The 16987-nt window shown below is 37.0% G+C and overlaps 1 protein-coding gene and 1 pseudogene across 1 annotated transcript; both read right to left on the bottom strand.

The window, feature by feature from the left end:
• Positions 1-2284: 2284 nt before the first annotated feature.
• On the bottom strand, positions 2285-8031 carry LOC102692635 (extracellular calcium-sensing receptor-like). The gene is made up of 7 exons (XM_069197704.1): positions 7935-8031; positions 6154-6313; positions 5719-6013; positions 4814-5626; positions 4138-4365; positions 3882-4005; positions 2285-3347 (listed from the first exon to the last, which is right to left on the bottom strand). Exons 1-7 carry the CDS (start codon positions 8029-8031, stop codon positions 2440-2442), a joined length of 2625 nt encoding a protein of 874 aa, XP_069053805.1. The 3' UTR covers positions 2285-2439.
• Positions 8032-11377: 3346 nt separating this feature from the next.
• Positions 11378-16893, bottom strand: LOC107079072 (extracellular calcium-sensing receptor-like; annotated as a pseudogene).
• Between the last annotated feature and the right edge of the window lie 94 nt (positions 16894-16987).

Genomic DNA, 16987 nt, shown 5'->3' on the forward strand with positions numbered 1-16987 from the left:
GCTGTATTATCTTGCTGACTGCCCTGTTTCTTACACCTGAAGAAGGCTCCACAGCCCTAACATTGTGTTTTGTTTCTTCTCTTTTCAACATGGAATAAACCTATTACTTGTTCCTTATTTATATAGTATACCCTCAGTTAATTGTAAGCTATCAATTTGGCATATGTATGAATGTTCTCATAAAATAGGCAATTTTATTGCTGATTGCCTTCTGTTAAACTTCACTTGTTCATTTGCAGTTTATGCATGCAATGCAGCTCCCTACTCAAACTTCCTTAACAACCATTATGTTTGTTACAAAGTACGGGGTGATACCTCCTGCTGTGTTTGTTATTTTCAATAGGCAGTTTTGCTTGAAGGATGGGGGTGTATTTACAGACGTCTTCATTGTTTGTTGTGCAGTCCCATGCTGAAAGTTGTGTTTCTTTTCTTTTCAGCATTTCAGGAATTAACCGTCACTTGTTCCTATTGCACTCCATTAAAACAAAGTATGCAAGTCACAAGACATACTGTACTCCTCTATAACACTTCAATTTACAGAAAAATCTGCACTTAATCAAAAAACCATCACTTCTAATCAAATATCCAGATACACACACTCACATCGGAGCCAATTTCCACAGAAACAATTAACCTCCCAGTTTGTGTCTTTGGACTGTGCAGTAATCAGCTTCAGTATGTTATAATCAGTATGGTTTTAAAGCCACTAAAGTGCAATGTGTGTGAAATATATTTTTATAATCAAAATTTAAACTGCTTCCTGATTACATATTGTTGAAATCTGCATATTTGAAATTTGCACAAAATATAGATTTTCTCAATGCAGACGTAAACCTGAAAGATGCACATTGGGTTCACAATAAATATGCAGCTATGTAAGAAAAACAAAGCAATGGTCTCTCTGGGATTTGATAAAAGTGGTTTAAACAAACATGTTAAAATGTTTCCAAAATATCAACAAGTGATATTTTTAGCTGCCAAAATGTCTTTAGTTACACGATTCCATAATACATTTCCCTATCAAGTGGTATTAAATCTGTATAACTTTTTTACAACAATAGAGCAAATGTTTTATTATGTATTCTTAGAAAATGATAAAACATTATATCTTTTTATGAAGTATATAAACTTTATATAATTAGAACAAGTACATCAAAATTTTACCAAAATAACCACCATGAGTTACCGAGTTAAAGACTTTAAACGTTAAAAAAAGATCCATAAAATGTTTATGAAGAAGACGGATAGTGTTGTGTACTTTGTTTTTATATTAAGTTAGCACTACCATCTACTATATGTACATTAGGTATTTATTATGCCTTATAGCCACTACAGTACAGTATGTGTGAAATATATTTTTCATAATCAAGTAGTATAGTTAAATTGTTTCCTGATTACTTGCTGAAATTTGCATTAAGACAAAATCTAGATTATCTCAATTTAGATGTAAACCTGAAAGAAGCACATTGCGTTCACAACAAACTTAACTATAATAATTTTACATGTGTAATTAACTGAGTAATTTGTTTTGTAAAATAGCCCTACCTTCTATTTTAATTAATTTAATATTTAAAATACTGTAATACACAGTTTAAAATGAATAAAAGTCCAAACAGTACACAACTTACATTCTATTATTGGAAAAAGATTGTCTTAAGGGGCTCAGCATTGATCAGGATTCGAAACCAGGCGTTTTCTGGCAACAGCGTAATGCTTCCACACGCCACATTACGCACTCACGTAATGCTGCGTGTGCTTTACATTTCACATTTGGTCTGTCAATGGATTCCAATCAAATTACAAGAACTGAATAACAAAAATGCATGAGAACACTGCTTGATAAACATTTTAATTGCTTTGTGTTTTTCTTACAGAAATAATGTCTGTCAGAGAATCTTTTAAAATATTTTTTTGCAGTTACAGTTTTTTACACCTAGCTTTCATTAACTTCTAGTGCCAGTTCTAAGTAACAAAATAGCCTTATAACACATAGAACAAAAATGGTCTATTTTTTTAGAAATGAATAAATTCAGACATTTAACATTTTTGAACATTTTAGAACAAAAGGTTATGGAACAGTTGATGATGGAATAATTCTTTGTCCTACTGCATTTGAAACCCAATGAACTACTTTCACATTTAAGCATGCCAAAAATGTTTTGTAATTTAGATTGGGATGAAGAAATCAACCGGCAAGTACAGAGGAAAACTGTTCTAGAAAATAAGACTAAAACCAATGGCATACAGTTTGATTTAATTTTTTTAATCCAAACTTGTGCCTCATTCTAACAAATTGTAAAATACAGACAGCTATCAAGACAAAGTGGAGGTACTAAAAAGAGGGAAGGAACTAAAATCCAATTAAATAAATTTAACTCAGAAAAAGGAAATGTGGACAATAATTTATGGAGCAAAATAAATGTTCCAAAGAGATCTGCCTTATTTTATCGGTGCTTTACCCATTAAATGTTTCTTGGTATTTTTCTCAGGTTGAAGTAATATAATATAACATTTTGGCATAAAGATGCAGAAAAGTAACCCATAGGTTGATGCTAGAATTGCGAATATTTCCACAGCTACTGTGAACTTCCCAGGGGAGCTGATGTAAGCTGGGATAAAGGTGATCCAGACAGCACAGAATATGAGCATGCTGAATGTAATGAATTTGGCTTCATTGAAGTTATTAGGCAGCTTCCGAGCCAGGAAAGCGAGCACAAAGCACGTGGCAGAGAGGAATCCTATATAACCTAACACAGCCCCGAATCCCACTGTTGAACCTAAATTACATTCTAAAATGTTTTTTTCTTTATAATATTTTGTATTGTTTTGAGGAAAAGGAGGTGATATTGCCAACCAAAAAGTGCAAATCAAGACCTGCACAAGTGTGAATCCAAGAACACTTAACCTCTGCTGTGTGGGTCCAAACCATTTCATGATGTTATTGCCTGGCAGTGTAGCTCTAAAGGCCATTAACACCACTATTGTTTTCCCCAGAACACAAGAGATGCACAGGACAAATGTGATCCCAAATGCTGTGTGGCGCAACATACAGGACCAGTCAGAGGGCTGGCCAATGAAAGTAAGTGAACAGAGGAAACACAGTGTCAACGAAAAGAGCAGAAGGAAACTCAGTTCAGAGTTATTGGCTCTTACAATGGGAGTAAATCTGTACTGGAAGAAAATAACACCAATTACCATGGTTAAGCAAGTTCCAAGCAATGCAAATGTGACTAAAAGTACCCCCATTAATTCTCTAAAAGACAAAAACTCAACACTTTTTAAGATACACTGATTTCGTTGTTCAGCTGGTCTGTACTCCAAAGGACATAAGGTACATCCCAATGAGTCTGAAAAGAGAAAAAAATGAAAATCTAAAAACAGATGTCATAAATGTGTAGCCAAACTATAAAGCATTGATATGGATCCTGCAAAAGTCATTTAAATAAATCAATTAATAACATAATTTTAATTTCTACCATGATATAGATACTGTATAATGCAGATAGTGAATTCCAGTTCAAATTAGTTGTTTTATTAAAATGTACACAGCTCCCAGATATATTTCATTGCTTGAATGCCATTTTCAGCAGAAAGCAAAGTTAGTAATATGGAATGTAGTATAAACTACAACAAACTTTCCTAACCACTAAGAAAACCATTGTAAACTTTATCACTCATCAGGCAGTGTTTTCATTCATGCGAGTAAAACACAGAATTACAAAGAAACAACAAATATTATTAAATTATGTTTTTCACTGGCTACAAACTACACAACATTTTTGGTACAAGTATATACAGTTTCGGACAGTTCCATTCATTGTTTGAAAAACAAAAGAAAGTATATAATTCACTATGGCAAACACACAGTAAACGTGATCTACCTGTAGTGTTGCTGAACTCTCCCTCTGCACAGGGGATGCAGACAAAGCAGCAGACTGGCTTCCCTTTCTCAATGGCCTTACGAGTGCCTGGAAGGCAGCTCTCACTGCAGACCGACTTTGGTATCTGCAGTTTGGCAACCAGTGATGCAGAGTCAGAGAGTTCAAGACTTTTATTTTAAAAATGCCATGGATTAGTTAAACAAATACAATTAACACCTGAAACAGGCGATACTGAATAACCAGGTATAAATCTTACCTTATACTGATGACCTGCCCACACAGGACTAATATTATTCATTATAAATTGCTGTCCTTCTGGAAAAGAGCCATCATAAAAACCGATAATTTTAAATGTTGTGATTCCCTCATTGTTCGGCTGCCAGTTTACTATTGCATATCGTGCTACTGGATCCCCATTGTCATCAAAAAATACTTTCTCTCCTTTCTGGGTTGTGTAGTTAACTCTCTTGAGGTAATGTTGTACCTGGAGGAAAATAAGTTGTTAACATAATTTTCTTAACTTTGCTTACTTTCATTCTATATTACCCCTTGGGAAGTGGGGATATGTATTTTCTATATATATATATTCTACTGTACATAGCCTTATAACTTGGTAAACAAAGAAGATGGAAGTTTTAAAAAATCCTTGTTATTTACTTATTCTTTAGTTTTATCTAACACTAACACTTATAGTGTTATAGTGTAGTATAGATAGATTTATTTAATTTTATTTTAATTTCTTCATTGATAATTCATGATTTATACTGTACCAGATTTGTGATATTTGAAAACTACACTCAGTTTAATATGATGTGACAAAAGGGTAATTAAGTCAGTGGAAGTTAAAAATGTCAGGTGGCTGAATTACATACTCAAACTTGAATTGATTTTGCTTTTAAATATTTGCATGATCAGAAAATCAATTACCTTACCTGCCAGCTTTCTATTCTGTGTTTGTTTGCACATGTTCTGTTATCAAAAGGTCCGTGTCCATTTTGACATGACATTAGATCATGAAGTGAATGAGCTATAGCATACACTGCTTTATACACATTGTTGGATATCCTCAGTTCAGACACATCAGTGTATTGGTTATGTATTTCTTTCAAAGTCTCTTTTCCTGTGCATGGCTTAACACTCACGTTGCTATAAGAATTCAGTTTACAATTGAAAATATTTTCCCAAAATTCATTTAACCCAGTATTTCCAGGTGTGTCTGATGGATGAGTATTAAGAATAAATTCTTTCAGTCCTGGTATCTCTGCACTTGGAATTGCAAAGCCAATAGAGCCTCCCAGGATTGTATAACCTTCTTTTGATGCAAGATTGCTGTCTGTAATCCATGCCTCACTGCCCACCCACTGGAAGCCTGTGACATTCTGAAGTGTAAATTCTTTGACTAATAATTCCAATTCTATATAAGATATAAAAGCAACAATTACATTTGAGGTTGACTTTTTCACAATATCTACTACTTTAAGGAATTTCTCCCTTGGATCAGTTCTGTAAATTGCCTCTGAATATTCAATACAGATCCCCTCCTGCTGAGCAGCTTGTAGAAAGGTAGCCATCCCACTGTTGCCATAATCATTGTTAGTTCGAATGGCTCCAACCCAGGTCCATCCAAAATGCTTCACAAGCTTTGCCAGGGCTGTACTTTGGTAATAATCACTGGGAATTGTCCTGAAGAAATTAGGAAACTCCTTTCTGTTACTGAGGCAGGCACAGGTAGCAAAGTGACTGATCTACAGGAAAGGAGAAACAACATAAAATGCTGATGAAGAGGAAGAACGCATTTCTTTTACTTCATTAACTGATGAAAATACTGTTTTCTCACCACAGGTATGTTAAAGGGTCCAACAGTTGTTGCAAGTCCAATTGTCGGTGAAGATTCAGATAGTCCTATTATTGCGTGAACAGAGGGTGACTTGGTGCAGGAGCTCTTTAAATTAATTTCCTCTTGCTGCTCATTCATTAATGCCAATGCAGCTTTTATAGCCAAAGCTATGGTTCCACAATCATTATAAATCTTATAGCCCAGAGACACATTGGGAAGAATATCAGAACTGTTATTTATTTCTTCAATAGCAAATATTAATGTTTGAGCATACTGCAGTTCATCAAGGTTTAAACTGTTTGGAGAAATATTGACAAATCCTTAGATTTATTATTATTGTTGTACTGTACTTACAATAGCATTCTATTCACCAATAACAAAATTTGTAAAATATGCATTTGTCAGAATTAATTCAAAACAAAGTATTAATCTTACCTTGTACACATGAGTTTTCCTGAGGTGACCTTAAATGTTGGCTTTGTAAAAACAGTTTGTTTATGGAATGAAAATATTGCCCCTATATTGATGTCCCCTTCTTTTGAAAACTGGGGCTGTTCTTGTGTTCCATATGGTTGACAATAAGGCTTCTCAGCCCCTGTGAAGAACAAAATCAATGATAACTTCACAAGCAGTAACATTACGGACTGTTTTTATTTTCTTTCCCATGTACAAAGCTGAGATAATTTACTTCCTGATACTTATACACTTTGCTCAAATCCCATGCGCTTAAATGAATGCACCAAGCATGAATTCTCAGAGGTAAGCTCATAGTTGAGTCTGCATTAGGAACGGAACAGAATTATGGTGCTACAGTATGTAATTGCTCAATGGAACTTCTGCTGTGTGTTTTATGCAAAGTTTAAAAATATTGCTATGAACTGCAAGTGAACTGATTTAATCCTTGTCATATGGCATAATCCGATTTACAGGTTACATCTATTTTCCTTCAGGTTTAAAGTTCTGACAGAAAATTTAGCATAGAAAGTTTTAAAATGTCATTCCTTCTTTTCCAAATAGTTTTAATTTGACTGAAAAGCAATATCTACATTAAAATACACAATTTGTGTGAGAAATCATGCAATTTAGGACTACATAATGATTTTTATTAATAAATCTGGTTGTTGATTATGACCTTATCACCCATTATCAGAAATATAACCAAGATGCACGCATAAGATGAATCGTTGTGAAAGGCGAGAGACTATACAACATATCAAACACATCTACTATAGATGTTTCTGACCATCTCCATAATGTACTTCTGCCCACCTGCTGGGTGTCAAGACAGGGGCTTCTCAGGGCTCCAGACTGAATCTACAGTTTAGCTTGCACCCTGCTGGTTATGAGCTTATACAACCAGCTGCCTCTTCTGAGTGCTGTCGTTCCTTCCCAAAGACCAGCTGTCCGCTGACAGAGATTTTCATGTTCTGAGAACATAATGTTTAATCCAGGCTTGATATGATGCCAAACCATGACAACTATGGGTCTGAGTCCACTTGAAACATTAAAGGGAACAGAATGTAAGCTCAGGCTGTTTGCTTCCCTGCCTGGTTACAATAATTACAGTAAATGATTCTCAAGGCCAGTAACCACTCACGCCCTTAACCAAAGCGATCTATCCCAGATCATTCAAGGCTCATTTTCCTAAGTTGCACATTGTGCCCTGAGCAAATATGACATCTCAGAGCTCCATCGCATAACAGAAATGGCTTTCAAATATATTATGAAAATTGTTTACCAATAATAGTTGGAAATTATTTTATTTCTTCGACCCAACTTGCGTCTCCACTATTGCCTCTGTATTAACATAATGGGATCCAAAACTCTTGTGCTCTCTTTTTTGATATACCAGCTCACTCACCTGGTTAACCTCTATTGGAAATGTTTTGTGATGCATCTTTTGACGACACACCAAGCTCATGGGCACCTTTCCAGCCACAAGGGGCAGTGTTGTGGATCAAAGTGAGAATACTCTGACCTGCTTGTGCCCACCCAGACCTGGGTGTATGTTGCTGCTTGAGAAATCCCCGTCATGTGTGGCGAATACTGTAACGCTTGCCTCACTGTGATGCAGCGGGGTGTGTTGCAATTGCTGTGGCCAGCGTCTCATTGTAGTCCTTCCTGCTCCTGGTTTCTAGTTTTCTAGGGCTCTGCCTGTGGCTGTGCTGTCCAGAGGATTTAGGGCTCAAACAGGGGACCAGAGGATGGGACTCCACCTTGGGCCCGGACCTCAGCACACGACTTGGCCTGGTCCAGGTGGCACCTGAGAAGTCCATGCCAACCAGCTCCAGATGCTTTCAGCAAGGACTGCATTCCATGACAGCGCACACCTGGCCTAGGCTCTGGAGAAGACCCCTCCCCGAGGCTGTGCACTTTGAATCAGCCTGGCTCCTATGTCCTCCTGAGGGACTACCCCAATATGGAGTACGCTCCCTGGCCTCGGAGGTTGGACCCCTCTGCCCTCTGGACGAAACACAACTCCAGACCTACAATAGGTGGCTCTTTCCCGTCCTGCTCCAGCCTTTCCTGCACTTCCCTCCCCTGTGTTACAGTCCTTTAACCCACCTGCCTGCATCCCAGGAGACTCCAACTGCCTCCCGCTGCCCTTTCTCCGAGAGCCCAAATGCAGATTTTTGCAGACAGCATCAGCTCAGGTTGGCTTTGTGCCAGGCTCTCTAGTGCCTGAGGTGCAGTAAGTCACTCTCTGTGACCCCCAGACTCTTGGGCCTGATACACCTTTAGCGTTCGCTCCTGTGACCTGGGGGTCAGTACTGGCTGTAACAGATACAAGTCATGTTTTAAATTGAGGGATCTTCCTGTTCTCCCTCTCTGTCAGAGACAGTTGGACGGTTATGGAGCTGTCCATTATCCTAAAGTCACATAGTCCTCTGGACTGAAATCCAGAGATTGTCCCACAATTATGGAGTGTAAGGTGGTACAGGACACACACTCACACGAAAGAACAATTTAGAGTTGAGCTAACTTTGTCATCTTGTCTGAACTGAGAGGTAACTGGAGTAGATAACTGTATTTCATTCTTAGAACAAAATTATAGCAAATGTGTTACCATACAGTAGAGATAACACCTGTAATACAAGCATAAGATTTTAATTTAGACTGGTGTAATGTAGTGTGCTCTCTGAAGGCACCAGTTCTGTAGGGTTTGGGCATTTACTGGGACAATTATTAATTGTAGCAGTAAATCACAAAATTGATTCTTTTGATGGCTTTAGAATCCAACCATGTGATATAACTCAAACAACGCACACACACAGGTACTAATACACGAGGATACATTTATTAATACATAAAATATGCATATAAAACTAACAGATCTTATCAAGAGGGTTATCAGAATACAAAAGGTATATATTCAGTCAGTTACAAAGAGTTACATATATCAAGAGGACATACGTTCAGTATATCATTCATTTAGACCGTTTCGTACATGAACTTGGTTATAACTTCTACATTAGATACTCAAAACAAGTACATAACTCTTAGGAATTAAATTGACATCAACTGGTTGGGATAACAATTGAATTCTCGAGCTGTAATACATTGAAGTTGAATACTCATCCAATCTCTGGGGATTCAGATCTCCTGCGGGCACAAAGAAACAGTTGCAGGCTGTTGCTGTCCAATCTCTGGCTCTCTGGCTCCGTGCCAGGCTGTGCTGTGCGGTTTGCAACGGTGCGCTGCAGATGCTCACTGACCGGCTAGTTAGTGTTGGCTTTAACTAGCAAAGTTTGTGCACAGGAGAAAAGATGACTGTGGGTCCCAGCAAGTCAGGAAGAGGACCGGTTCGTTCCTGGTGGAGAGCTAGTTCTGAATAGTGATTCAGCTGTCCACAGTTCTGACCTGTTCACGAGGCCTGCTGCTGGTGCTAACCTCGGGTGGATCCTCTGGTTACTCTCTGGCAACCTCCGCTCTAGACTCTTAGAACAAAGGAAAGTTCTGGCACTCGGACACACTGGCCGTTCCGTGGTTGTCCGGGCTGAGTCTCAGGATGGTCAGGAGGCGCGCTGCGAGAATGTCCTGCCCTTGGGAGCCTTCTGCTCCTGGGCCGTCCTGCCCTGGAATTCTCCTTTGAATTCCCTTTAGAAAAGTCCAAGAATTCTCCATAGAATCCTACTGAATCTCTCAGGCTCTCTGTGTTGCCTGTTTTTACCTGGAGGAACCAGCTCATTCATTGGCTGAAAGTTCCATGGGCATCAGAGTCCCACGTAGGTTACTCGGCCCTACCAGTCCCTGATTGGTTGATCAAGGTGAGATATGAGTCACTTACTCCTGACACTTAGGAATGCAGTCCAGATGTCCATCTGGCACTCCCTAGACAGATAGGCGCCAATGGATGACCATTGATCATGATAGCCAGGCTTAGCTAAGTGCATCCCCCTTTGGGAGCAGTCCTAGGAAACCTTATCAAAGGAACCTTAAATCAGCCTGCATGAATAGTTTCTCTGTGGCTGCACAACAGAGATGAACAGAGAGATGAGGCCTCATTTGGGAAAGCCCATAACACTTAATTCTGTCTTATTAATAAGCCTCGCCGCTACACTGGGATGAAGTTATCAAGTCCCCTAATAACAAACAAGCAAACTAGTGAATGAACATAAAAATCATTGTCACAAAATCACAAAAACTTCATGAAGACTGAATAAAAGTAATGTTAAGACAAAGTGAGCAATGTCTCTATCAAATCTGCATACTTAGATGTTGCTCAGTCAGCTCTTCCAGTTACAGTAGGTAGTGAGTGTAAGTGTCCAAAATGTAACGTGATTTAGCCAATACTGAAACTTCTATAAAGGAACAAATATAAGTAGGTAGCTGCATCAGCATACAAAGGCTTCAAAGGAAAAAGTTAAAGGTTTTTTCCATGCTGAAAAGAGAGGAAAGGTAACACAATTCAGCTGTTGATCCTTCTTCACACCCGAAGAAGGCTCCACAGCCGAAACGTTGTCTTTCCTTTCTTCTTTTTCAGCATAAAAATCAACTTTAAACTTGTTCCTTTACACTTTTATGTTATTGAAGAGACCACGGAGGCCCCACACAGAAAGCTGCACTGTCTGAAACTGAACCCCGGGCCCTGAATTAGTCTAACTGCTATTAAACTGAGTGCTGTGAAGCCAGTTCTTTAACTTTTTTATATCTTTCAATTTAGGAATCAATGCATATCCGAGCCTGGACGTTTAGTCATTAGTGCAAGACCATCTGTTCTAGCAGATGTTTAATACTAAAATGGTGACACTATTAGTGTGTAGGACACTGGTAGAAAAGAACATCATTAAAAGAATGTGTTCGTTTGCCCCTTGTAAAAGTTTCAGTAATTGTTCAGTCCACTAAAAATAAAATAAAATTGTCAGGACAACTTCAAAATAAACTGACTCAATTGAAAACTAGTTTTATACTTTTTTGTATATTTTCACCCTTGTTGTATGTTGTATTATTAGAAATATACACTATTTCTTACCAATATCCTAGTTCACTAAAACATATTGTAGCTGTGCTGAAGAGCTGTTAAATGTAATGATGGAAATGATATGCAAACATACAGTACTGTGCACACACAGTATGACAGATTTTTAAAAGGAAATGTAGGATAAATCAGAATCAGAACACCGTTGTATTATTTTTATGCTTTTATTCCAGGGCATATTTCACCAGAAAGAGAAAAAATATATTTTAACGAAAATATAATTTAAAAATGTAGGTAATCAAAGTTCTTTGTAATCTTAATTCTTTGGTGTTTTAGCCATTAAATGCTTCTTGGTATTTTTTTCTGGTTTTAGTAGAATAACATAACATTTTGGTACAAAAATACAAAACAGCAACCCATAACTTGATGCTAAAATAGCAAATATTTCCACAGCTACTGTGAACTTCCCAGGAGAGCTGATATAAGCTGGGATAAAGGTGATCCAGACAGCACAGAATATGAGCATGCTGAATGTAATGAATTTGGCTTCATTGAAATTATCAGGCAGCTTCCGAGCCAAAAAAGCGAGTACAAAGCACAAGGCAGAGAGGAATCCTATATACCCTAACACAGCCCAGAATGCACCTGCAGATCCCAGGTCACACTCCAGAATGATTCTTTCTGCATAATATTTCATGTTCTTATTTGGAAAAGGAGGTGATATTGTCAACCAAAGAATACAAATCAAGACCTGTACAAGTGTGAAAGCAAGAACACTTAACCGCTGCTGTGTGGGTCCAAACCATTTCATGATGTTACTGCCTGGTAGTGTAGCCCTAAAGGCCATTAACACCACTATTGTTTTCCCCAGAACACAAGAGATGCACAGGACAAATGTGATCCCAAATGCTGTGTGGCGCAACATACAGGACCAGTCAGAGGGCTGGCCGATGAAAGTAAGTGAACAGAGGAAACACAGTGTCAATGAAAAGAGCAGAAGAAAACTTAGTTCAGAGTTATTGGCCCTTACAAGCGGAGTGTCTCTGTGACAATAGAATATAATAGCGGTAATTATGGTTAGGCAAGTTCCAAACAATGAAAATGTTACTAATAGAATTCCCATAAATTCTTGAAAAGACAAAAACTCAATATTTTTTAGAAGGCAATCATTTCTTTGTTCATTTGATCTGTAATCTGAAGGGCACTTCACACAATCCACTGAATCTGAAATTAGAGGACAACAAAACAAAATCTGACTTTCATTTCTGCAGTTCAAAAATATTTTCTGTATATATATGATATATAATTTAATATTTGCTTTTTTAGATTAAAAAAAAACTTCAGGAAGTATGGTTCTTTATTTTGAAGTAATTTAGATCACTCTCCTAATTTCTTGCTTGAGATTTCTTAAAAATCCACAAATAATGATTCAGCAGAATGTTATTTTGCCCTAGTTAATGAAACCTAAATTCATTTTAAGAATTTAATGACATTATTTAGAAGTCAACAGGTTGACTATTACTGGGCTGAAGTATTTTCCTTGTATTATCGCAAACAATCTGAAAAACCTGTGAGAAAGCTGTTTATTAATTACTTAAACCCAAAACATTTTCTCAAAGAGACTGAAGCACTTTTGAAACATTGCAATAAATCATTTGATAATTTGTTTTTCCTGTAAATTTAATTACTTTTCCAACTACAAGCTGTGTTTCTTCTCAACCTTTTTTATTTTTTGCTGACAGTGGATTGTGTTGGGTTTATAAAATATGCAGTTTACTAATACTATAAATATTTAAATGAATGTAAGGGTTCCATGTCATGCTTAGCTAAAAGTCATTTTTTCCTATTTGAAATACTATGGATACATGTATTTAATACGTATGATCAAATGAGTTGCAGTGCTTTTCACACCTCACCTGTAGTGTTGCTGAACTCTCCCTCTGCACAGGGGATGCAGACAAAGCAGCAGACAGGCTTCCCTTTCTCAATGGCCTTACGAGTCCCTGGAAGGCAGCTCTCACTGCAGACTGACTTTGGTATCTGCAGTTTGGCAACCAGTGATGCAGAGTCAGAGAGTGCAAGACTTTTATTTAAAAGAAGCCATGTATTATTTAAACAAATACAATTGTGCACATTTCATGATTGCATGATAGACATTTAATATATGCATTTGTGGATGAGTACCTATTTTAGGGGTTCATTTTAATTGGTGCCTAATTAAGTCTGAATCCTCAGGTAGTACCTTACCTTATCCTGGTTGCCTGCCCACACCACGTTAACATCATTCATTAAAAATTGTTGTCCTTCTGGTAAAGAGGCATCATATACACCAATAATTTTGAATGTTGTGATTCCTTCACTGTTGAGCTGCCAGTTCACTATTGAATATCGTGCTACTGGATCTCCATTTTCATCAAAATAAATGTTTTTTCCATTTCTAGTTGTAAAATTAACTTGCTTCAGGTAATAGAGAACCTAGAAGAAAACAACCTGGTAAGATTCACGTTTGTGGATAAAAAATATAACTGCATCTCAGTTTGTCAAATTTTAACAAATGTGAAAACACCTTAGAAATAAATATAGTATACAGTACATAACCATCGTCATACCTTTATTTTTATTTTTTTACGCAGTAGCTTATAATGTTATGGAGAACTTCAGTTACTAAAGTTTCTTCAAGCATAGTACTGTATACATCCATCCATTTTCTAACTGCTTCTTATAATTCAGAGTCACAGGGAGCCACAGTCTATCCAAGCAAGCAACGGGTGTACACCTTGGACAGGATTGCACTCCATATTAGGGCACACACAAACACAGACACACACAAACTCACACAGGACCAGTGTTCCCAGAAGCCATTTAGCCTACCAGTATGTTTTTGGACTGTGGGAGGAAGCCTGGATACAAACTCAAGATAGCAATTTTTTTGGAGGAAAACTCATGTCCTTACCTGCCAGGGTTCTATATTCGCTTTAGTTGCACATGTTCTGTTGTCGAAAGGTCCTTGTCCAATTTGACACATCATCAGGTTGTGTAATGAATGGGCTATGGCATACACTGCTTTATACACATTGTTGGATATCCTTACTTCAGACACATCAGTGTATAGGTTGTTTATTTCATCCAAAGACTCCATTCCTGTGCATGGCTTCATACTCACATCACTCTGGGAATTCAGGGTACAGTTGAAAATACTTTCCCAGAATTCACTTAAGCCAGTGTTTCCAGGTGTGTCTGATGGACGAGCATTTAAAATAAATTCTTTCAGTCCTGGTATTTCTGCATTTGGAATTGCAAAGCCAATGGCCCCACCCAGGACTTTATAACCTGCACGCGACGCAAGATTGCTGTCTGTTATCCATGCCTCACTGCCCACCCACTGGAAACCTATGACATTCTGAAGGATTAGTTCTTTTACTAATATTTCAAAATCTATATAAGATGCAAAAACAATAATTAGTCTTGAAGTCGATTTTTTAATAATGTCTACAAGTTTAAGGAATTTCTCTCTAGGATCAGTTCTATAAATGGCCTCTGAGTATTCAATACAGATCCCCTCCTGCTGGGCAGCTTGAATGAAGGTAGCCATCCCATTGTTGCCATAATCATCATCAGTTCTGATAGCTCCAACCCAGGTCCATCCAAAGTGCTTCACAAGCTTTGCCAGGGCTCTACTTTGGTAATAATCACTGGGAATTGTTCTGAAGAAGCTGGGAAAGTCCTTTCTGTTACTGAGACAGGCACAGGAAGCAAAGTGACTTACCTGCAGGAAAGGAATATTTACATTATATACACACATATACATTATATATATTTAGGTTTGAGCAGGGATCTGTTTGTGTGTACACTGGAAAGGAACAAGTAATATATAATTCCATCTTTAAAAACAGAAAGAAAAAAAATATTTTTTGTTTAGTATGTCCAAAATAAGTTTTCTTACCACAGGCATGTTAAAGGGTCCAACAGTTGTTGCAAGTCCAATTGTTTGTGAAGATCCCGAAAGCCCTATTATTGCAGCAACAGTGGATTTTCTGTTGCAGGTCTTATCTGGATGAAATCCTTTCTCCTGTTCATTCATTAAAGCCAGTGCTGCCCTTACAACCAGATTCATGGAACCACAAGCGTTATATATCTTATAACCCAAAGAAATATTAGGTAGAATGTCTGACCTGTTATTTATTTCTTCAATTGCAAAGATCATAGTTTGAGCATATTGGAATTCTGCAGGATTTAAACTGTAGGGAAAGTGCAATGTATAATTTTACTAATTTATTATTATTGCCACTATTTTTCAGGATAGAATATACCGCAAATCTGAATAAACAAAGAGTTTAATATAATGTATTGTGTTTGGAAGCAAACATAAATGAATAACAAACATTGAAAAACTTACCCTTCACATGCCATTTCCTCTGGGTTGACTTTAAATGATGGATTCACAAATATACTTTTCTTATGAAATGAAAGAAGAGCTCCTATTGTGATACCCCCTTCTTTTGAAAAGTGAGGCAATTGCTGCTTTCCATACGGTTGACAACCAGGATTTTCTGCACTTGTGAAAACAGCAATTAAAACAATATCTGCAAGTAGCAACATTGTAGACCTTTCTTTCTTGAAATCCAAAGTTAAGAGTCATTATTTCAAGGCACTTATATACTGAGATGCAAATCTTCTATGCTTAATTAACATTATGCAGTGTTCTGATACAAAAGCATCAATACTCAGAGGTAGATTCTAGGAGTTTGTTTTTTTTCCTACTTAGAGACAATTAAAAATAGCAACCACATGGATCGGAATAAACAGACATAAGAGTGATTAAGTACTACTTCCACATTTTCATTGAACACCACATGAAACTAGTTTCCCTTGGTTGTATTGTGTTTGTCGACATCATAATGTTATAGTATAGAAAATGCAGCATTACTGTTATGAATAACTGATTCATTAATGGAAGCAAGAAAGTTATCAGGGCATTATCAAGAAAAAAACATACATTCTGTTCTATTTTGATGAAAATATATCCCTGTAGAAATACTGGAAAACCAATTGACTTCAAAATGAACAATTAGGCATTTCTGCCTGTGTGGTTTACTATCTGGCCCAAACCAGGCTCTGCCCAAATGAATTATTTCATTATTTTTTCAGTAATATATACATAGACGCTATGTAAAAATGTATTGCCATTGTATTTGTACTGTAGAAAGAATAGCAAAATGTGTGCATTTCTGGTTCTATGGCAATTGAATTTACAGGAACAGTGTTACATTTGTTTAACTATTTGTGCACACGGAGCTTTCATTTACAATTTTGTAATTAATGCAAAATTGCAAAACCTTTACACCTAAATTCCAGAAAGTGACGTACTTAAGAGTCCCGCTTAAAAATACAGACTCTACCTCTTTAAAATAGTGGATTACCATGATATCTCAGGTTTCTGGCCTGTGCTCATTGTTCTCATTGTTCTGTTTTTACCACTTCATCTTTTTACTATTCAGCAGGGGTCCATTCTCGTGACTTCTCTTATTATTTTTCCACTTGGATAGAAAGAATAATCTGATTTTCCGCTCATAAGCACTAACAAAACCCTTTGTTGTTTCAGTCATGGCCCGTATCTAATTCCTACACACATACACACACAAGCTCTAACTTGGTACTGTGTATCATATTACAGTCTGAACATGCTAAAATCTTTTCTTAAGTTCATACCAATTGGAAGCCTGTCATTTTATATGCAGCTACATCAATTGATTCTAGTATTCCACTACTACTTGTATTTTATAATAATAATAATAATAATAATAATAATAATAATAATAATAATAATAATAATAATAATGCCACTAGAAT

This window comes from Lepisosteus oculatus, chromosome 13 (assembly GCF_040954835.1).
Source record: "Lepisosteus oculatus isolate fLepOcu1 chromosome 13, fLepOcu1.hap2, whole genome shotgun sequence".
Classification (NCBI taxonomy): Eukaryota; Metazoa; Chordata; class Actinopteri; order Semionotiformes; family Lepisosteidae; genus Lepisosteus; species Lepisosteus oculatus.

What these genes read in the sequence shown, in the direction of transcription:
- LOC102692635 (XM_069197704.1), bottom strand. Translation starts at nt 8,031, where the DNA reads ATGCAGTCCTTGCTGAAAGCATCTGGAGCTGGTTGGCATGGACTTCTC. An exon ending in TGCTGAGGTCCGGGCCCAAG is followed by an intron (nt 6,314 to 7,934) that starts GTGGAGTCCCAT and finishes TGTTCTTCACAG; the next exon opens with GGGCTGAGAAGCCTTATTGT. An exon ending in GGGCAGGTCATCAGTATAAG is followed by an intron (nt 4,006 to 4,137) that starts GTAAGATTTATA and finishes GCCAAACTGCAG; the next exon opens with ATACCAAAGTCGGTCTGCAG.